The sequence below is a fragment of the Lepidochelys kempii genome, chromosome 21, assembly GCF_965140265.1.
Source record: "Lepidochelys kempii isolate rLepKem1 chromosome 21, rLepKem1.hap2, whole genome shotgun sequence".
Lineage (NCBI taxonomy): Eukaryota > Metazoa > Chordata > Testudines > Cheloniidae > Lepidochelys > Lepidochelys kempii.
In genome coordinates, this window is record NC_133276.1 from 15,768,672 (window position 1) to 15,790,708 (window position 22,037).

At 43.9% G+C, this 22,037-nt stretch overlaps 1 protein-coding gene across 9 annotated transcripts in view; it reads right to left on the bottom strand.

Moving 5' to 3' along the window:
- PPP1R12B (protein phosphatase 1 regulatory subunit 12B) overlaps positions 1-22,037 on the bottom strand; it is a 178,703-nt gene that overhangs the window by 27,447 nt on the left and 129,219 nt on the right. Inside the window, exons 20-21 of one of the 9 annotated variants that reach the window (XR_012155807.1) lie at positions 14,207-14,472; positions 13,948-14,035 (exon numbers count right to left, since the gene is read on the bottom strand). The exons of 6 other annotated variants lie outside the window; for them this stretch is intronic. Coding sequence is in view for 2 of the 3 variants with exons in the window: in XM_073319712.1 (XP_073175813.1) it covers positions 13,838-13,939 (102 nt within the window). In the remaining variant the exon portion in view is untranslated. Of the gene's footprint in view, positions 1-13,837; positions 14,473-22,037 lie in introns of those variants that run through there. 2 more of the 9 variants (XM_073319712.1, XM_073319700.1) reach the window with 2 other exon arrangements.

The following is a 22,037-nucleotide window of genomic DNA, read 5'->3' on the forward strand; positions in this document are numbered from 1 at the left end:
CGCATGTGCCTTATTTTTCTAAGAGCCTTCGGTTCGGGCAGCTGTAATTAAGAGGCCTTGCAGGGAGTTTCAGTAAGTTAAGGAGGAAAACTTCCACATTTTACTGGCATCTGAAACTGTGATGTTTACTTTGAGTAGCTTTCCCACTTCTGTCCTTACTGCCTGACACAACAGAGCCTCCTTGTTCTTTTGTAAGAGGTTCTAGTAAAACTTGCTTCTTAAAACAAAGTATTTCACTTCAGCACAAAAGTCAGACAGCTACCCAATGTCTTCCGGCCTCATCTTCTCCATTCAGCAGGGTAGAGGAAATAGGGGGTGATTAATAACACTCTTGTTGAAAATTATCCAACTGTTTTACAGATCAATATGCTAATCCCTTTCAGTGACAGCTTTTCTTACAGTGGCAACAGGTCATGGAAATAATCCACTGAATTTGAAGCTCTGCAGCTATTACATCAGGCTTGTTTATGTTCTTTAACAGCACTGAGAAAATCCTCAAACAACAGGTCTCCTTTCCTGGAGGGCAGCGTGGGGGGAGAGGGGGAAACCATTTTAAATGGAGGAGAGAGGGGGAAATCACATGGTCACCTTATGAAAAGCAAAATGTGGTCACTTTGTTCACAAACCAGGGAAGTCTCTCTTAGGCAGAGGGGAGAGAGACTGAATGAGACTGGGGGGAAAAAAGATTTAAAGCTACTGACAGAAAGGGGCAGAAAAGAGACAAGAGTATTGTGTCATCTTCCAGCTCTACTCCCTTCCACGAGAGCATCAGGTCACATCCTTTCAGGCAGGGCTCTTCTTACTTCAGTATGGCTAAAATTACTGCTAGGAAGGACACTGCAGGGCATCCCACCAGCCTAACAGACATTTAGGAACTGAGGAGAAAGGAACAGCCAAACAGCCCCCTCAGAGGTTATTTTAAAAACATCTTTATACCACAACTTACAAAGCCAAGTTCTTTTCTTGATGGGTGGGTCCGGGTACACACTTAATCTGTATGGCTATGTGTTGTTAAATTAATCCTATTTATTATGAGAAGTTCATAATTTGCAGGAAATCATTGGATTTCACATTTGTACCCCAGACTGCAGCTCTGCAGAAAGCTTAGAATCTTTTCCAAGGTCATCTTCTTGTGTCCTTCCACTCACAATCATAGGTTTTTTCCCCTGTATCGGGCACGATATGGCCTGATCTGTGGCCCTGGAGAGGTCTTCCGTGTCCTCGGGTGATACTCTGGAACTGCTCCTTATGAAGCCAGTCAGGACTCTGGGGAAGTCTCCTCTCTGGGAGCAGACTGTCTGCAGGGCAAGAAGCACACATGGCTTCCACCTTCCTGGGTCTGACCTTGGAGCATTCAGCATCCTCTGCCCCTCCGTGCGCTGCCCAGGCAGGGTCCTGGGGAAGCCAGAGGGTCCTGACCCCAAACTTCGCAGTCAGACATGACTCTTAGCCAGCCAGTAAAACAGAGGTTTATTAGATGACAGGAACACGGTCTAAAACAGAGCTTGTAGGTACAGAGAACAGGACCCCTCAGCTGGGTCCATTTTGGGGGGCAGTGAGCCAGACAACCATGTCTGCACTTCACTCCATGTCCCCAGCCAGCCCAAACTGACACTCTCTCCACCCCCTCCTCCTCTGGGCTTTGTCCCTTTCCCAGGCCAGGAGGTCACTTGATTCCTTTGTTCTCTTCTCACCTTTAGCTATCACCTTGCAGGGAGGAAAAGCCCAGGCCATCAGTTGCCAGGAGACAGAGCATTGGTCATTTATGTACAGTGGCCCTTTGCTCTGCAACAATTACACCCCCTTATCCCACCACCTAGAGACTTAAGAAATGTATAGGGGAAACTGAGGCACCCCTACAGTATTCAGAGGAAACATTAAGAACAGTCCCACTTCGTCTCACACAGTTCCTCCAGGAGCTGGCAGATCAGCAGATGTTCCATGGCCTGTGTTTCACCACAGTCCCATGTCTGGGTCATTGGTAGCCCCATTTCTGCACAGTGACTTTTGAATGGCCATCTCTTATTTGGAGGTGCTTTAAACAACATCTCCAAGTCAACCAGTCCTTCCTTGTACCTGTTGGAAGGCATTCGGCAACACTGGTGTGCCTTTTGACATCCTCAGCGAGTATTTCCAGCGACGTGTGCCCCATTTCCAGTCACGTGGCCATCGATGATTTTCTAAGCGATTCCATTGGCGTGAGAAAAAGTGGGTTATTTCAGGCAGCTAACTGACATGTAGCAGATGTCTGTTCCCTTCGATTTGATGCAGTCATTCTATTTTGCTTGTGACTGATCTGCTGATATCCGGGGGAACAATTCTGGCAAGTGCACAGAGGCTGTTTGCATCTGGTGGCTTTAGACGTCCTGTGATGTAACAACAGCTGTCATTCAGAACAGGGCCCAGCTTCTTCGCATGAGCCTGTCTTTCCCACATGGGACGAGCGTATTTGGCGGTTGAATAGCGAAGTGCAAGTATGGTGGCTCTTAACGTTGCTGGGTTGGCTCCCCTTTTTGAATTTGCAAGTATGCCATTCCCAAGGTCTGAAAGCCTTGGGCGCTTTCCCTCAGAGTGATCCAGTTCAAGTCCTATTTTGAGAGAAAGATCATTAAGTTCCAGGTTTGTCCAAACCTGGAGGAACTGGTACTATAACCCTACTGTAATTAAAAGTTGCAAAACATTTTCCCTCCTAAAACCATGCTTGCAATTGACCACAGGCTTTCGGGTGTGTATGGGAGGGAAGGAATCACTTTTGGGACTGACATTTTCAATGGTTGGTCTTTGTCCAAAGGCCAATCTTGTGTGCGTGAAAGTTTCAGAGGAAAAGGTTCACATAATTTTAAGATAGTGGAAGAAAATACATTTTCCTCCATCGTGAAAAAAAGGTCAAGCATAAATTTTGGAATGGGCTGCAGCCAAAGGAGCTGAACTGTGAAAATCTGTCTGAACATAATCCTCACGGAGGCAGCTTTAACACTAACAAATGGATGAGTATTTTAAAACTGCTGATTGAAAACGTACAGTGGAACCTTTAAGTTTTCAGTTGTGCATTTCAGGAGAGACACACCAGGGATGACTTAGAAAGAGTAAACCTCAGGGCAAATTAAGAGGCAAAAACTGGGCCAGTGTCACTTGTTCAAAGACAGACATCCAGATGTACTAGTCAGCACCCCAAAACGGAGGCAGCTTCTTAAAAGAGCTCAGTTCCCAACACGCCCAGTTTTTTTGAAAATCTGGCCCAATTGCGGGCAGTGAGCTCGTCTGAAATTCTGGCCATATGCTTCCCAAAACTGAATTGGGACAAGTGTCTTACTGATCAACGCTTCTCCCTCCACCAGTTTTCCCTTTGAAAAAGTTGTAGGAAAAATGCAAAAAAATTTTTACTGCAACCATGAAGTTGCATAGTTAAACATTTTTAAAGTAAAAATGCAAACGCTACGGGTCCTGGAGCATTAACTCAGCCTCACTGCATACATGATACATGAGCAGTGGAGTGTGGTACATGCTTCAGAGACCTAGTTCCTGCCCCAAATAGTTGAAAATCTAAATTCACACATGACAAGTAAGGGCTGAAAACTTTAACCTCCTAAATAGGAAAGAGGTGGGAGGCGGGAGAGAAGAGGAGGAGGAGAGTAGAAGGACAAAAAGGTTACCACTGTACAGTGCGAGTTACTCAGTAAGACATGTACATGCAAGTCTGGTATTTCCCATTCCTGTTTTTTGTTAAATAGATACCTTACATTATGCTATGTTAAAAGTATGCCCAGGAGTACAATGCAGCTATAACTATCAGAACCTTAACTGTCCTTTTTCTTGGCCATTAACACTGCATTTTCAGATACTATTTTGTCCGTTTTGTCCACTTCGTTCCATTTTCCTCAGGCCTTGCTGAAGTTTAACTAGAAACAATTGCAGCCTTACAACTTCAAACTGTGAGATCATACATCTCACAAGCCAAACAAGGTCCGGTTGGGGCAGTATTCAGATAGGAGAACAATGAAAACCAAGGAGCTGTGTTAGTGATACGGATGGTGATATGCTCTCGAGTCGGTATTAAACCAATATGCCAGCATTTCTTCAGAAAGCACTGAGCCCTAGAAGGTGCAATCTTTTAAAAATGTGAAACCAGAGCATGGTGAAAAGGAGAGCATATTCACACACACTCAAGTTTCTGGCAAGCCCTATTGCTTGCCCTCTTCCCCTGTAGAGTTAAGATGTGAATCGCTTTATGATCACGTACAAAGGAACTACTCAAAGCATCGTATGTTGGGGTCAGGTAGCAGCAGCAGCACCATGTTTGGGCACAGTGCAGAGGATGTATTATACTGTCCTTTAGCAACCTGTCTAGCCAATCCAGAAAGGGTACTAATGAGGCCCAGAGGGAATCTCATCCAGTGGAGATTGACTGGTTGGCAGAAAGGAGGGCCTCTGAGGTGGGCTAGTGCTAAGGAACCAAGGAGGCAAACAGAGCAGTATTAGTTATCCTAATATAGCTCTGAACTTTCCCACATGAAGCTATTTCTCTCCAACCCTCCTTGCCCCAGGATATTTCATTGGGCTCTTACTCTGTTCCCATTTCTAATTAAAAAGCAGAGCTAGGTATCGGCAGTTTATTAGCTTGGATGGCAACGAGACTGAGAAGAGCCCGGAACGCCATATGGTTTCGATTTTAGAAATGTGTTCAGATTATGGAACACTGGAGACTTCCTTTAAAAAACTCAAAAGCTTTTACAGATATTAGAAGTTTAGTAAAGTATAATTAAAACCAACCTCCTTATAGAAGGCTTAAGATAAAATGCAGCCCTAAAAGGCAGTGCCAGAAGGGGATCAACCTTTTCTCTTGCCAAAGCAGAAATTGGCCTAACTGCCTTCAATTGCATTCTTCTGTGGCCCTGACCCTGCAAGGATGCGGGAAAACATCTAATATTTACATTTCTTCCAAAGAAAATACATGGGCCAGGAACATTTTATGCTGTATCATCTCCAACTCGTCAAGCTTGGGAAAAACTGGGCTATTCTGGGATGTTTTGCACAGGATTTGTTTTGCTGTATTTTTCATAGTGTCCAGTGAATATCCATGATAAAATGACTATCCACTAACGAGATCCTGGAGCATAGCTCAAGCCATACCCCCTTCATCACCTTTCCCAACGAAAAGGCCACGTTTTATGCACCGCCTGTAGTTTAATCTTCTGTTGCCAAGTATCCGCCCAGTGAGCCTCATGAGTTAGGGTTTTAAAACAACTTGGAGCTCACAGACTCATAGACTTTAAGGTCACAAGGGACCATCATGATCATCTGGTCCCGCAGACTGCAGGCCACAAAGCCACACCCACCCACTCCTGTAACAGACCCGTCTCACCTCTGGCTGAGTTACTCAAATCATGGTTTAAAGACTTCACGTTACAGAGAATCTACCACTCACATTAACAAAAAACAGAAGTCACCTGCTTTTAGGGGCATTTCCCTCTTCCCCGCATACGCATAACACGCAAAGAGTTAGGAGGCACTGTTTGTCAAGAGAACAACACACCCCCTCCTTTCACCTTGCCTGTGCCCGCTTCCCACTCCCAAGATTTTATCCAGTTGCTACCACTGGTGCAGCTCCTCTGGTATGACGGTGGTAAAAAATGACAGCTACCAAGGATGCCTTGTTCATACTAGAGCTCTCTCTCACCATTACTACCAAAAGAGGAGCTGCACTAGTAGCAGCTTTGAGGAAAAGACCCAAGACATTACCGTACTGTAGGTTCTCACACCCCTATTCATGCATATACAGATCAGACAAGTATATGATTCAGTTTAATGCCTCTTACCCCACGGATTTATTTGGAATTACATATGTTACTCAAGAACTGAAGAGTGCAGTCTTAGAATGGGAGCAATATAACAAGGACATCCATTCTTAAAGGAATTCCCTACTGGCGAAGAGTACTTAATAATGCTTCTTGACATTATGGTATCTCTGGAAAAACAAGCCTACTGACGTGACAGCTGCATACTTCTGGAGCTTCCTGTTAGCTAGGGAGGAAAAAGAACAGCTTGCCTTCCAATTTTAGGTAAAACCAAACCACCCCCAAATAACCCCCAACCCCCAGTAAACCTGATGCAAAGTATGTTTTCCCAAACTATATATCAGCAGGCTTAGCTTAATAAAAGCTGCTCTTATAGGAGCACATCAGATGATCATCCAAGAATGAACAGCGGCTTCAGAGACTAGCTGAACACCTTAGATAATTGAACATGTGCTATCCTCATTGTAAATCAGAAACGAATACATACTACTATAATTCTGAGTGACAACTGTGTGTGATTAGTGCACTGCTCCAACCCCAAACTGGGCCTAAAATTCAACAGTAATACTACAGTTTGCATGACTTCCAGCCCCTACCCTCAGTTCCCAGTCTCTTCTCTTGCATGGCCCTTTGGCTTTACAACAGCTGAACTTCATTATCACAAACCCACAGGGATAAAAGTCTGCATGTAAAATGTCAAGCTGGATTGTATTTTAATTTAGTAAAGGCCACAATTCAGAAACCTGGTTTTGTGGCTGTTAATTTTTCTCCCCCACATCCCCTCCCCCCTTTTTTTAAAGCAGATCAGATTTTATTGGTGAAAAATTTAATTTTGCAGAGAAGCGATACAATCTTAGCCACAACTCTCCAGACATGCAGCTTCAAGAGGAAATAAAAAGCAGGCAGCCAGCTGACACAGGAGAGGGAAGGCTTTTTGCTTCTAAATTTCACAAGGTCATAGGTTTGTAAGGCTGTTGCTTCTTCTCTGCTCCCCTCCCCTTCAAACACCACGTCTGGGCTTTTCCAAGTTTTAATATGGGGGATTAGTTAAACATGCATTTATGGCACCCGGAAACTGGCCAGAATTCAAGTTGCCTAAAGCAGAGCTACTCCAGCTTTCTCAGAGGGTGGCACACGCTCCGTGATGTTGCCCTATGAACACTTCCCCTACCTTTTGCAAAGGTGTAACTGTGGCAACTGCAACGATCACATGAAATAATTACACAGAAAACTTATTCGGAGAATACTGGGTACGTTTAGCTGCCTTCAATGCACTAAATATCTTTCCCTTTTAGAAATAAGTTGGTCACACTGTCCCCTTTCATTCATTTTATTTCTCTCCACTGAGAGCACAGTGTTATCATATAGCTATGTTCAGACCATCAACAAGTGCTCTGGATCACAAGAGGTTCCTAAACAGGTCTGTGAACCACTGCTCTAAAGATCACGAGATTAGCATCGGTAGTTTTAGCTGGCAGCTAAGCGAATTAAGGACAGTATTTATTTCTGGAATTGGAGTTAAAAATCGGGCAAAACAAAATGCAATAGCAACTTATGCATTTTGTGGCATTCAAAAGAAATCTTACTTTTACCATCTGTTTTACGACTGAAAAATTGATAAAATACATACACTTATCACTGAAATGTGCAGACATGCAATGAAGATGCAACTGATGCACGTTTCATCATGTTACTTTGGTTAGGGACTACAGTACAATACGGAGGTTGGAGGGGTCTCCTGATTGGGGTAACAGGAACTGAAACAAACTCTTTTGCTTCTCTCTAGGTGGTGAGCATGAAAGCTAAATGGCCAGTTTATAGGCAAGCTGCTTTACAGCTAAAACTGAACCACCAGGCTCTTCAGCAGCAAATAGCCAAGGTAAAAATGGCAGCAGGTCAAATGGAGAATTTTAAAAATCAGAGATAGGATGCTGGGTTTCACTCTGTGACCAATCACTGACTACGGTAGCAAAACAAACTTTTACACCAGACTAGAATTCTGCCTGTTAGATTTTGCTCATTTGTACAAGAGACTCACACACTTCATCAGAAAGTCTCCCATTATTCCTCCCTTGCTCTCACCAATAAGGGGTAAGGGAACATCATAGAGGCAATTCAAGTGATAGATGGATTATAGGTAGCTAGAAGGCCAATACATTTCCAGATACAGCCAAGTTATACATGGAAAGTCACATGGAAAAGCTAGTGCAATGCTCAGGAATCGGAAAAGTGACTAAGTGTGAAGCAATTCCTTACTCAGACATCTAAGCACCGGCTTTGTTGGGGAGCAGCAGAATTGGAATTGAGCAATGTTCACTGGTGTACAGGAGCAAAGATACATACACCAAGGAAGAAGAGTTTTGTTTTATGTTAAAATAAGTGAATAGCTTCAATCTATGACTAGTCTGTTTCTAGACTTTCACTCCAGGACCTCTGGTTCCAAAAAAGCACTCATCCCCCTTTATACCCTGATGGAGCTAACTGGATCCATCAGCACGACTTGACAGTATTCACATTAAAATCCAGTACTGGTGACTCAGAGGAGCCCTGCAAATCTACCTCTATCATCAGTCTCCATACAGGCCGACAAAAGGGATTCATTTTGCGACACACATCCAGATAAGACGAGTCTCTCCGAATCAACTGTTGCTCTCAGATGCAGTGCTGGATTCTTTAATTGTGCCCACCACATCATGCTGTATCTTAGATTTGGTCTTTAGAGTATCTTGGAACAGTTCAGGCTGCAGGTTCTTAGTGCAACACAGCCAGGGCCGGCTCTACAGTTTTTGCCGCCCCAAGCGGTGAAAAAAACTGCCGCCACGGGCGGCAAAAGGGAGAAGCTGCTGCCGATTTGCTGCTGCAGCCGGCAGAACCGAGGAGCTGCTGCCGAACTGCCGCCAAAGGACACAGACTGCCGCCCCTTTCTGACGGCCGCCCCAAGCACCTGCTGGGAACGCTGGTGCCTGGAGCCCGCCCTGAACACAGGAACATCTCTATATCATTTGTACATCTTCTGGGCGATGCACTCTCTAATTAGGAGACCGTGTTTTGACTGGCTCAACGTCCCTGAGAAAGGATATCCATAAACTCGCTTCCTAGACCAGAGATAAGCCAACGAGGATGCAGAAAAGTAACACTGACCAAGTTAGCTCTCTAGAAAGGCTACAGGTTACTGTATTTGATGCTTAACAGGATAACTGCAGATAGCATATAAGCTACTGCACTCTAAACAGTCAGCACTCCTGGGGTAAAATGTCAGGAGATCATTTATTTTTTATCTAGTTCCAATTTATCGCAATTAGAATAATCCACCAATTCATTTAGCAGAGAACCCAGAGATTTTTTTCTCTAGGAATATTTACACAAAGTAGCCTTTTCTATAATTCATTTGCAGTTAAGACGTAAGTCAAGTGACACTTAAGTAGTTTTATCTAAGAATAAACCTGTAACCATTCATATCTGAAACAGGATTAAAAAAACTGTCACATGAATAAAAGCCCTCACAAATCGAACAGTGCAAAGGGACCATCAGATCTGTTTGTACTCAAAGCTATTCCAAGGCTGTAATCCAATCAAACATTTCTACCGATGTCTGAGTGCACAAGGACAGAGATCCTGGATTGGAAGCGACAGAACTCTGGTTTTGATTGTATATTCGTACAAATAAGATTTTATGCTGTTACTCATGTTTTAATATCTAAAATATGCTGCTCTTGTCTCTGTGCAACACGTTTGCACACTGAGTCGTTATTAAGTCCATGAACTAGCCTTTCTCCTTTTAAGACCTGGGTTAGAGTTTAGAATCACTTGTTCACATCACTAAACCACCATGTAGCTTGGTGTACTTCAGTACACCCAGAAGCCTCTGCTCAAGAGAACTGCAGGGCTGAACTGGGAGAATTCTAGAGATACGAGTGGGAGCAAGTTGAGAGCCTTTGCCATTCTCCTCCCAACCAGATGCCACCAGATCAAGAGTCTGAGATCAAGCATATGGTCCACTCACGGTGGAGACTGATTCTAACCAAGTTACTAGTGCACGCCCCACTGTGATAATACTTAGCATGCACATAGCACTTTAGATGGTCACCACTTCAGAGAGGTGCATTGAAATCAGTGAGCATGGAATAAAGTTGGAGCATCTTGAAATGTCATAATTAAGGCAAAGAAGATGAGAATTCTGCTGGACAGTTCAAGGACTAAGTGGCCAATATGGAGGACTATTCCAAGATCTGACAGGAAAAAGGAACCTGTACTGCGACTGGCAATCTGGGAAGTAACCAATATGTAGTATCTTATGGACAATGTGCAGCAAAAAGACAGCATAGATTAATGCTAGTCAGGGAAAGTACCACATGACTAAATGAGGGGTACAAACATAACTGATGGATTTAAAGTCACTGAGCTACTGACATGCTTTTTTGCAGCGAGTCTTGAACAAGATGTGTGGATCATTAGAAAGTATTGAGGACCTTATAAATGAAAATAGCTATTGATATAGCTAATACAGGTAAGGAAATACCTGAAAAAGCTGAATATACCTAAGTCAGCAGTTTGGGAGGATATGCATCCCTGGGCATTGAAAGACTTGGCTAACTGGTAATTATTTCTGGAAAAAGAAAATCATAGAGAAGCAGGTACCAGGGAGCTGGAAGACATGTTTAACTCTAGGACAAAAAGAGGTGGGCCATTTTGGCCTTCAAACAGCATACCAGGGACTTTTAAAAGACTTTAAATTAGACTGCTGACATCGTAAGCCCCAATATTTCCAACCTTGCCTGTCTTGCTCTGCGCAGGTTTTCCACACGTGTAATATTCAGCCCCTTGATATTGTGGAGTTACCTAACACTGAAGTAACCTACTAGATCTCTCCTAGAACAAACTCTTGTCAGTGATGGTACAAATACTTTATATGAAAAAGGTTCTGCTGGGGGAGAAGGAATTTGGTACAAAGTTTCCCCATGAAGAAGCTGCCATACAATTCCCACTATTATTTAATTTGAAGCTTTGGACTGTTATGCCAACGGGATATTAATTTAGATCACCAAAATCTGAATTAAAGTAAAACTAACTACTTAATTTTCTTTTGGCAAGCTGGGACATTGAGGTTAGCTGTGGTTACTCTGGAAGGCTCGATAGGATTTGTTTGGCTACTCCCACACCAACACTGTTGTGAACCGTCTTAGTATATGAAACAAAAAATAAAACATTTCAGGATTACTTGTCCTTGAACGACACTGATGTGCCTAGGGAACAAGGACGATGGATGATCTTGCATACCATAACACAGTGTGCTGACATAGGAGGTTAGCTGAGAACTAAGTGTTGGAATTCATCCGGAATTACCTCTACAGTCTTTTCAGTAACTGCAGTGATGCTCCGTGTTTTGCAGTATGTTCCGCTTCTTATTGTTTGTAAGAGTTTATAATGAAGTGATGTGATCCCATGTCTCTGTTTTGTGATTACAAGAGGTCTTCCAAATTAAGGGTGAAAAGACAACTTGGGTGACACGGTATCATAATACAAAAGGAGAGACCACAGAATCTCAGATGAACATAAAGCCAACTATGTATTGGTGTTGATAAATTCACTTTTCAAATGTCATTAGCTATAAGGCCTTAAGATTAGACAAACCGAGAGGATCATGCAGTGCTCCCTGCTGTATTAAGATTGTCGTCAATTTTTTTTTCGAGTCTGGGAGTGGTACTGTGAGAAATACCCAAAGTAGGCCAAGTCAGTTAGCTAAATCCAACTTGTTTGGGGCTGTTATGCTTCATCGGAAACCTCTTCAGTAATTAACCATTGACATCCATTGCAGTAACGAGACAAAGTTACTTCTGACTGTCCTACGCTGAACTGTAATAATGCTGTTGTACTTGCAGTCAGAAATCTTTGCACTGATAAGTATCCCTGTGCTCTAGCAGGAGCAGTGGCCTCACTAGTGCTATGAGAGCACTTCTCCCCTCATACAAATCCTCTGATTAGTGTTACAATCCCAAGTGAGCACTCTTCTGGGGCAGGTGATTCTAGATCAGAGACTGAGCCACCTGTCAGCTCCCACTTGGTTCTGTGATCTGCAGCTGAGCCACCCAAAGAGGCTGTGCTCCTCTTCGTGGTTACTCCATATAAAACAAGGAGTTCCTAATCAATCTTATGGGTTAGGTAGCCAGAGGTAGCTCGAGTGTCTGTGACCACAGCACTGACAGCTGCAGCCAGATGTGCATGTCATATGGTTCCCAGCACAAATGGTTGAGGAGGAGAGAATGAGTCAGCTTGGGTCTGAGAAACAATGTGGACATTGACCTTCTCTAATAAGTGGATGACTGGAGTATTTAACCATTCATTTCAGTCTCCAGTTTAGAAGAAAATTTAAAAGGCTCTCCACGCACTATTTCCCCTCTTTGTCAATTGATTGTGCAGATGTAGTTGCAGAAATTGAACATTTGAAAGAAGACCCGTTCAGTTTCATGCAGCTTTGGAGGAAGATCAGATACTCCCTGAGCTCCCAAACTAGCTCTCTGGCTCTGACAATAAGCATCTAGAAGGTCCCAGTAGATGCAGTAATAGAACTGATTGCCAGCATTGGAGACTGACTCCCAGCGCTACAGGATTAAATTTCAGAGTAACAGCCGTGTTAGTCTGTATTCGCAAAAAGAAAAGGAGTACTTGTGGCACCTTGTGTGTGTGGTTTTTGGAGGGGGGTGAGGGAGTGAGAGAACCTGGATTTGTGCTGAAAATGGCCCACCTTGATTATCATACACATTGTAGGGAGAGTGGTCACTTTGGATGGGCTATTACCAGCAGGAGAGAGAGTTTGTGTTTGTGTGTGTGTGTGGGGGGGGGGCGGAGGGTGAGAAAACCTGGATTTGTGCTGGAAATGGCCCAACTTGATGATCACTTTAGATAAGCTATTACCAGCAGGACAGTGGGGTGGGAGGAGGTATTGTTTCATGGTCTCTGTGTGTATATAATGTCTTCTGCAGTTTCCACGGTATGCATCCGATGAAGTGAGCTGTAGCTCACGAAAGCTCATGCTCAAATAAATGGGTTAGTCTCTAAGGTGCCACAAGTCCTCCTTTTCTTTTTAGGATTAAATTTAACCACCAGGGGCAAGCAGCTAAAGATTTATAGTGTCAATGACGGTTTCCCATAAGGAGATAGTGGTTTCAATGGCCTTTCCCATCTTTCTGAAGAGGCTATTAGGTCATTAAAATATAGAGAGACAAGTGCATATTAGTCTTCTGTGACCACTTCAGGCTACCTAGAGATTCGTTTCACCTCTTCAGCCAAAGTTTTCCTGCTTGATATGGTGTGCATAAAATCTTTAGACCACGGGCATGCTGCCTACCTAACAATGTGGACCCCTGGAGAGTATTTTTCACACAACTCCAAAGCCACTAGCAATGTGACTGTAAAAGTTTCTTTTATATTAAGTTTGAAAGTATTATTAAAAGCTGTCAGAGGGATCATCTCCAAATGCAGCGATTAGAAGGAATGGGACAGTGCAAAATTACAGCCACCTCCACCTAGTCATCTCCACCAAGAGGCTATTTTCAAAGTTTTTTAATATGTCTCACTTCACAGAGCTGAAGAGCTGAGCCCAGTTGTACAGCAAACTTCAGTGCATTCACAATATTTAAGTGCATGTGAAAAAACGAAGTGTAGTTTAACAAGCTGTTCAGGTTTTCCCTCATTTCCACTTCAAACACTTTTTGCTAGCAAAGCTTTCAGCCATTTAATGTACAAAGGTTTGTGCCCACTGTGAAGAAACAGAAAGCAGACACAGATAGGGTGACAAAGATTCTCTAATTATTCAGCCAAGTAACTACCGCATGGGGACTGCGGAGAATACCTTTTTACAGGATTCAAACCTGTTGCTACACAGGAGCTTTCCTGAGTTTATTTCATACTGTCACCCTGTGCGGAGAAGCAAACCATATACTTAGGTCTCCCACTACAAGAGGACAGACTGACATCATTAATCTCTGGCTGTAACCAGCGCTGAGGAGGTCACAATGGAATACAGTAATGAAAACGCTGCTTACTCTGAGCGTCTTTGCAATCGGGGAGGGAGACGACGGGGGAGAGTCAGACTGAGACTTCCTGTTTCGGGTGAACTCCTTGCTCCTGGTGTACAAGGACGACATGGTCCCTCTGAGGCAGGAGGGGGTAGTAACACCTCTGCAACCAGCAATGAAGTCCAAGTCTTCACTTTCCTTCCGCTATGTGCTGCTGGGTAGTTCCTTCTCCCAAGTTAGATCAAACAAATTAAATCATTAACACAGTTACGGTAATTTTAAAAAGCCTGCTGTTTGCAGTGTGATACTTTTAGGCATCAGAGTGTAGTTTTATAGTAAATGCTGCCCCACAATGCTGCTTCCTGTTCAAGTTGAAGAGAAAGTGTTAAGGAATACCTGTGTTACAGTCCGGGGTGTTGCAGCACCGCCCTCAGAAAAAAAGCCTGCTTTAAGGTCTTCCACAAAAGGATGTTTCCTTTGGATCATCCAAAGCCAGAATGTTACTGACGACCCGCAATAACTGCAGTAGGTAGAACTCCTCCAGTCCCACAAGGGTGAAGCCAGAGGAATAGCTAGTTTTATCCAAATAGGAAGCTTTTGCAAGAAACCTTTTTCACTCCACAGCACTGCCGATAGCTCTTTGCTGTAGCAGCAGAGCAGAGCTGCATGATTTAAGAGAAACAAAACAGAATAAATCAGGAACAAGCACGGTTTCAGAAAGGGGCAGTCCAGATGAAGTTGTGTTTTGTTCTGTCCTCCTCATTACAGAAGCCTTTACACACACACAAAATCTTCCCTCCCCTCTTGCTATTTTCTGACATTCCAAATCCTTACTTGTTCAGCAAGGAATGCTGGAGGGAGGCCAAAGGCAAAGATTCACTTTCAACTTGGGATCTAGGCTGCCACTTGTAGGAAGAAGAAAACACGCAAACTCCCATGGCGAAGAGAGCTCAGAGCTGGAGGTCAGACAAATTCATTACACTATGCAAAATCTAAATTCCAAGCTACTATTTTGTAGCTGGCTAGGTCAAAGGCTGCTCACTTAGGAAGATACGGTAACAGAATAATGATTCAGGCTACCATTAGACAGAATGCAGGCTTACACAGAGCACAACAGCACTTGGAGGACAAGTGGTTTTTTTTAAAAGCTTGGTTAGAGACAGAAGCAGGCAAAGCCGAGCGGTCTGATGTGTTGCCATTCAAACAGGCTTTTTAAAAATAAATAAATAAATAAATTAAAAGGTGTGTAGCTGGCTAGCCCCTTCTCCCTAGATTTTTTTTAACCTCCAAACTCATGCACCCTGCCCTGCACGCTCCCAGTTGGCTTGTCAATTCTGGATACAGCCTTTATTGCACAAACTGGTCTGTTAGGAAGGCTGTTTTTGAATTTTCAGTGCTGGCAAATAAAGAAAAAAACACTTTGCACATTTGAATAAATGCACTTTATAAACCGAGCAAATGCCACTCAAATCCAAATCAAATAAGCACAAACCATCCATTTATTTGAACAACTGCACATGAAGCATCCCTGAGGTGCTCTGGGAGAAGATGCAAGCACTTTGGAGGACTGGATTAGAATTCAAAACGGACCTTGACAAATTGGAGAACTGATCAATAAAATGAAATTAAATAAACACAAGTGCAAAGTACTTTGTTTAGGAAGGAACAATCAAATGCACAGCTACAAAATAGGGAAACAGGCTAGCGGATAGTATTGCTGGAAAGGATCTGGGGGGTTACTGCACACCACAAATTGAATATCAGTCAATGTGATGCAGTTACCAAAAAGGCTAATATTCTGGGGTGTATTAACAGGAGTGTCATATGTAAGATGTGGGAAATAGATTGGTGGGGCCTCGGTTGAAGTACTGTGTGCAATTCTAGATGCCACACTTTAGAAAAGTTGTGGATAAATTGGAGAGTGTCCAGAGGAGTGCAACAAAAATGATAAGGTTTAGAAAACCTGCCGAATGAGGAAAGGTTATAAAAACTGGGTATGTTTAGGCTTGAGAAAAGAAAACTAAGCGGGGATCTGATAAGCGTCTTCAAATGTGTTAAGGGCTGTTATAAGGAGAACAGGGAACAATTGCTCTCCATTCCCGCTAAAGGTAGGACAAGAAGTAATCAGCTTAATTTGCAGCTAGGAAGACTTAGGTTAGATATTGGGAAAAACTTTCTAACTATAACAATTAAGTATTGGCAAAAAGAAAAGGAGTACTTGTGGCACCTTAGAGACTAACCAATTTATTAGAGCATAAGCTTTCGTGAGCTACAGCTCACTTCCTCAGATGCATATCGTGGAAACTGCAGCAGACTTTATATATACACAGAGAATATGAAACAATACCTCCTCCCACCCCACTGTCCTGCTGGTAATAGCTTATCTAAAGTGATCATCAGGTGGGCCATTTCCAGCACAAATCCAGGTTTTCTCACCCTCCACCCCCGCACACAAATTCACTCTCCTGCTGGTGATAGCCCATCCAAAGTGACAACTCTTTACACAATGTGCATGACAATCAAGTTGGGCTATTTCCTGCACAAATCCAGGTTTTCTCACATCCCCCCCACCCCCATACACACACAAACTCACTCTCCTGCTGGTAATAGCTCATCCAAACTGACCACTCTTCAAGTTTAAATCCAAGTTAAACCAGAACATCTGGGGGGGAGGGGGGGGGTAGGAAAAAACAAGAGGAAACAGGCTACCTTGCGTAATGACTTAGCCACTCCCAGTCTCTATTTAAGCCTAAATTAATAGTATCCAATTTGCAAATGAATTCCAATTCAGCAGTTTCTCGCTGGAGTCTGGATTTGAAGTTTTTTTGTTTTAAGATAGCGACCTTCATGTCTGTGATTGCGTGACCAGAGAGATTGAAGTGTTCTCCGACTGGTTTATGAATGTTATAATTCTTGACATCTGATTTGTGTCCATTTATTCTTTTACGTAGAGACTGTCCAGTTTGACCAATGTACATGGCAGAGGGGCATTGCTGGCACATGATGGCATATATCACATTGGTGGATGTGCAGGTGAACGAGCCTCTGATAGTGTGGCTGATGTTATTAGGCCCTGTGATGGTGTCCCCTGAATAGATATGTGGGCACAATTGGCAACGGGCTTTGTTGCAAGGATAAGTTCCTGGGTTAGTGTTAAGTATTGGAATTAAGTATTGGAATAAACTTCCAAGGGAGGCTGTGGAATTGACACTGTTGGAGGTTTTAAGTTCAGGTTGGACAAACATCATTCAGGAACAGTCTAGTTATAGTTGATCCTGCCTCAGGACAGGGGGATGCACTAGATGACCTCCCAAGGTTCGGTCCAGCCCTACATTTCTATGATTCTATCATTAAAGTCCTCTCATGTGTTAAGTAGGATCTCAGTCAAACACAACATGTGTTTGAGAATGTGGGATTTCCCAAGCTTCTATCACAATTGGCAATAGTGCTATTTCAGTTTTCTGAATGGATGGTCATAGAACTCTGGCACATCTGTTTTTGTCTTACAAAGTCTTGCAGTTTGAGGTTCCAAAACAGTATACAGTGATTCAGATTAGCCTATCCTGTGTAGCAACCACAATAAGAAGGTGTCATAACAGCAACAAGGCTGAAGGAGTCCATGTTAGTCACCAAGGTGGAGTTAAAGAACTCTGAATTGCACTCTGTTGTTTTTTCATTTCCTACCGTATGCTGATACACAGCATGGGAACAATGCAGTGATTCATAACCATTCGTGGCCATATTCCTCTGGAGGGGGTGGGGAAACTCTGAATTGAGAGTTTAAGTGCAGTACAGTGATTGGCAGTGACCTTCACAGCTTGATTATTAAAACCAAAGCAAACACTGAGTTCCGTGCTTTCTACATATGCCAATTAAAATTAACTACTCATCTAGAATGCAAGTGGGGCTAGCACAGAAAAAGTGTAAATTGTTGGACAAGATCTAATTTTTGGCTAGAAAGGACAGCATGAGAATCACTCTCCACCACCCCATGAGAAGCAGAGCAAAGTGGATTGGGGGAGTGGGGGAGCAAGAGACTATTTTAAGGTGTAATCACATTCAGACACAGTTACCTAATTTCTTCCCAGCTTCTAAGACTGTTTCCCTTTAAGTTTCCCCAGTGTTATTATCCAAACTGAATCTTCTATCCCTTGTGGTTCTGCTATTCATAGAAACATAGAATATCAGGGTTGGAAGGGACTTCAGGAGGTCATCTAGTCCAACCCCAACTAAATCATCCCAGCCAGGGCTTTGTCAGGTAGGTAGGTAGCTCCCTAGGTAACCCATTCCAGTGCTTCATCACTCTCCTAGTGAAATAGTTGTTCCTAATGTCCAACCTAAACCTCCCCCACTGCAACTTGAGACCATTACTCCTTGTTCTGTCATCTGCTACCACTGAGAACACTCTAGATCCATCCTCTTTGGAGCCCCCTTTCAGATAGTTGAAAGCAGCTATCAAATCCCCCCTCATTCTTCTCTTCCAGTTCCCTCAGCCTCTCCTCATAAGTCATGTGTTCCAGTCCCCACATCATTTTTGTTGCCCTCCGCTGGACACTTTCTAATTTTTCCACATCCTTCTTGTAGTGTGGGGCCCAAAACTGGACACAGTACTCCAGATGAGACCTCACCAATGTCGAATAGAAGGGAACGATCACGTCCCTCGATCTGCTGGCAATGCCACTACTTATACACCCCAAAATGCCATTGGCCTTCTTGGCAACAAGGGCACACTGTTGGCTCATATCCAGCTTCTCATTCACTGTAACCCCTAGGTCCTTTTCTGCAGAACTGCTACCTAGCCATTCGGTCCCGAGTCTGTAGCGGTTCATGGGATTCTTCCGTCCTAAGTGCAGGACTCTGCACTTGTCCTTGTTGAACCTCATCAGATTTCTTTTGGCCCAATTCTCTAATTTGTCTAGGGCCCTCTGTATCCTATCCCTACCCTCCAGCGTATCTACCTCTCCTCCCAGTTTAGTGTCATCTGCAAACTTTCTGAGGGTGCAGTCCACACCATCCTCCAGATCATTAATGAAGATATTGAACAAAACCGGCCCCAGGACTGACCGTTGGGGCACTCCGCTTGATTCCGGCTGCCAACTAGACATGGAGCCATTGTTCACTACCCGTCGAGTCCGATGATCTAGCCAGCTTTCTATCCACTTTATAGTCCATTCATCCAGCCAATACTTCTTTAACTTGCTTTCACTTTAACTTTATTCACCATGTTCTGATAGAGACTTATGCTTCAATGTTTGGGCTTGCTGCCTCAACCTGACTGGTTGTGTGTTCTGCCTGGTTTGTTTTGAAATACGGTCATGTGTAAGCAGCAATACATTGTATTATGTAGCTATGTGTGTTGTTCTCCACGGTGATTTGATTGTGACTAGGAACATTTACACAGCTACAATTACAGTGATCTGCAGAATAAGGCATTTCAGAGAAAACACATCTCTGCTAATGTCATGAACAGCCCCTACTGACAGACAGCCCTGACAGTACAGGACCTTTACAACAACATTTCAACAGCAGTTGAGTATCGCAACAGAAAAAGATTCTATACTCAGATCATTCCTGAAGTATAAATATAATGCAGTCTTAATTACACCCAGCCGCTTCTGACAGCATACCATTTCATGCAGTTTGTGCTCCCATCTATATAAGTATTTCAGGGAGAGGCCAGAGGCTAAAGTGAAGTTGGGTACAAACAATACCTACAAACCACTGTGTGGATCTGATTAAAGGAGAGGACTTATACATAATTAATGGGGAAAGCGTGATGAACTCTAACCTAACACCACCGTGTATCAGAAAGACTACGACGAAACCCTTAACCAAACAGTTAGAAAAATGTAAATCTTTTAGCTATAAAGCTTCCACTGTAGATAATTTATTAAGACAAATACCCTTCCTAGGACATCAAGCCTTGAGCAAATTAGAAGAAGTCTTCAAAGGATATGGAGCCAGCAGAAGAAATCTATTCTGGACAACAACCCTGCAAACTCCCTTCACTGTCAGTGGGACGCAGTGCTGGAAGCTGGAAACAGTCTGTAAGATGTTCCCATACGATGAACAGATTACTTAACTCCAACTCCACAACACCTGTGAACACTGTTCCGAAAAGAGAGAAGTGGGAAAGTCTTTTTGAAGAGAATTAGGAGTCTGCTAGCGAAACAATGAAGAGTAGGCAAGATTCAAAGAAAGAGACCAATGGCTTAGCATTTGTCCCATCTCTTCCTAACCACTGCTTTGAAATCCCTATTGCCCTTCAGTTCCAGTTCCTATAGGCAACTACAAATTTACCACCCTCCCCTGGATGCTTGAAATACACACGAGCTCAGAATATGCACCACCCAGTTATTTTGGCACAGCCTAACCTACCAAGGGTAGTGACTCTGAGAAATGTGCGGGCCTTTCTAGATTTTAGGTGCATCATATTCCTGTCCTTTGTCACTGGTGAAGAAGTCTTGCAGCCGTACATTCCATTCTGATCAGCGCTGTAACATCCCATAGCACTTCTGTGGTTGACACATGTAACAAGTCCAGGGCTCTTGCTCTTTTGCCTTGGCTGAGATACCTTGCCCGAGATACCTTGCCCTACCCGGACCTCCAAGTGTTCGACACAGAAGCACCTGCAGCAGCTGGCATCACTACACAGCAGCAGCTCCTGGGTCCACCAGTTCCGCTGCAACTCTGCTCTCCTGTGAGCTGGAGGCTTCTGCCTCAGGCTGCTCTCCTAGCCGGCAGCATCGCGCGGTCGCACCTACTCCTTGCTCCCATGGCTCATGAAGCCTGGATAGTAGTAAGGAGCAGTTCAACTATAGGCTGAGCAAGTGCAGAATGGTGGTAGAATGTGCCTTTGGATGTTTAAAAGCTCGCTAGCGCTGTTGGTCAGTCCTCAGCGCAACCAACATTCCCACTGTTATTGCTGCTTACTGTGTGCTCCATAATATCTGAGAGAGTAAGGGGGAGATGTTTATGGCGGGGTAGGAGGTTGAGGCAAATTGCCTGGCGTCCAATTTTGAGCAGCCAGACCACCAGGGCGATTAGAAGAGCACAGCAAGGCGTGCTGTGCATCAGAGAGGCTTTGAAAACCAGTTTCATGACTGGCCAGGCTTTGGTGTGACAGTTGTGTTTCTCCTTGATGCAAACCCGCCCCCTTTGTTGATTTTAATTCCCTGCAAGCCAGCCACCCTCCTCACTTCGAAATAAAGTTAACTATTGTTTTGAAACCATGCATTCTTTCTTTATTAATTAAAAAAAAGATAACGGACAAGGTAGCCCGGTGGGGTGGGAGAGGAGGGAAGGACAAGGCCACATTGCTTATTGTAACCAAACTAAAGATCAAACTGTTTGAATGACAGCCTTCTGTTGCTTGGGCCATCCTCTAGAGTGGAGTGGCTGGGTGCCTGGAGCCTCCCACCCCCGCATTCTTGGGCATATGGGTGAGGAGGCTTTGGAACATGGGGAGGAGGGTAGGCGGTTATGGCGTGGATGAAGCGGGGGTCTGTGCTCTTGCTGGCTTTCCTGCAGCTCCAAAAGATGCTTCATCATGTCCGTTTGCTCCCCCATTAGCCTCAGCATCACACCCTGCCTCCACTCTTCAAGCTCACTTAATTCTTTCCTAGCCTCTGCCAGTGAACACCTCCATGCAGTAAGCTGTTCCCTATCAGTGAAGGAGGACTGCATGAGCTCGGAAAACATGTCATCGCGAGTGTGGTTTTTTTGCCTTCTACTCTGCGATAACCTCAGGGATGGAGATGATAGGGGGAGTGCAGAAACATTCTACGCGCTACGATTTTGGGGGGACTGCATGGTCACCTGTGCTGCTGAGTTTGCCATGCTGACCAAACAGAAAATGAAATTCAAAAGTTCCAGGGGCTTTTCCTGTGTACGTGGCTAGTGCATCGGTGTTCAAAGTGCTGTGCAGAGCGGTCACAATGGAGCACTCTGGGATAGCTCCCCGAGGCCAATACCGTCAATTCGCGTCTGCGCTACCCCAAATTCGACCCAGCAAGGTCGATTTTAGCACTACTCCCATCATCAGGGAGGATTACACAAGTCAATTTTAAGAGCCCTTTAAGTTGATGGAATGGGGTTGGTTGTGTGGACGCAGTCATTTTTAAATAGACCTAATGCGGCTAAATTCGACTTAACGCCGTAGTGTAGACCAGGCCTTAGTAACTCCTATTTTCTCTTTAGCATCCTAGAAAGAGTCCTGGATGGAGAA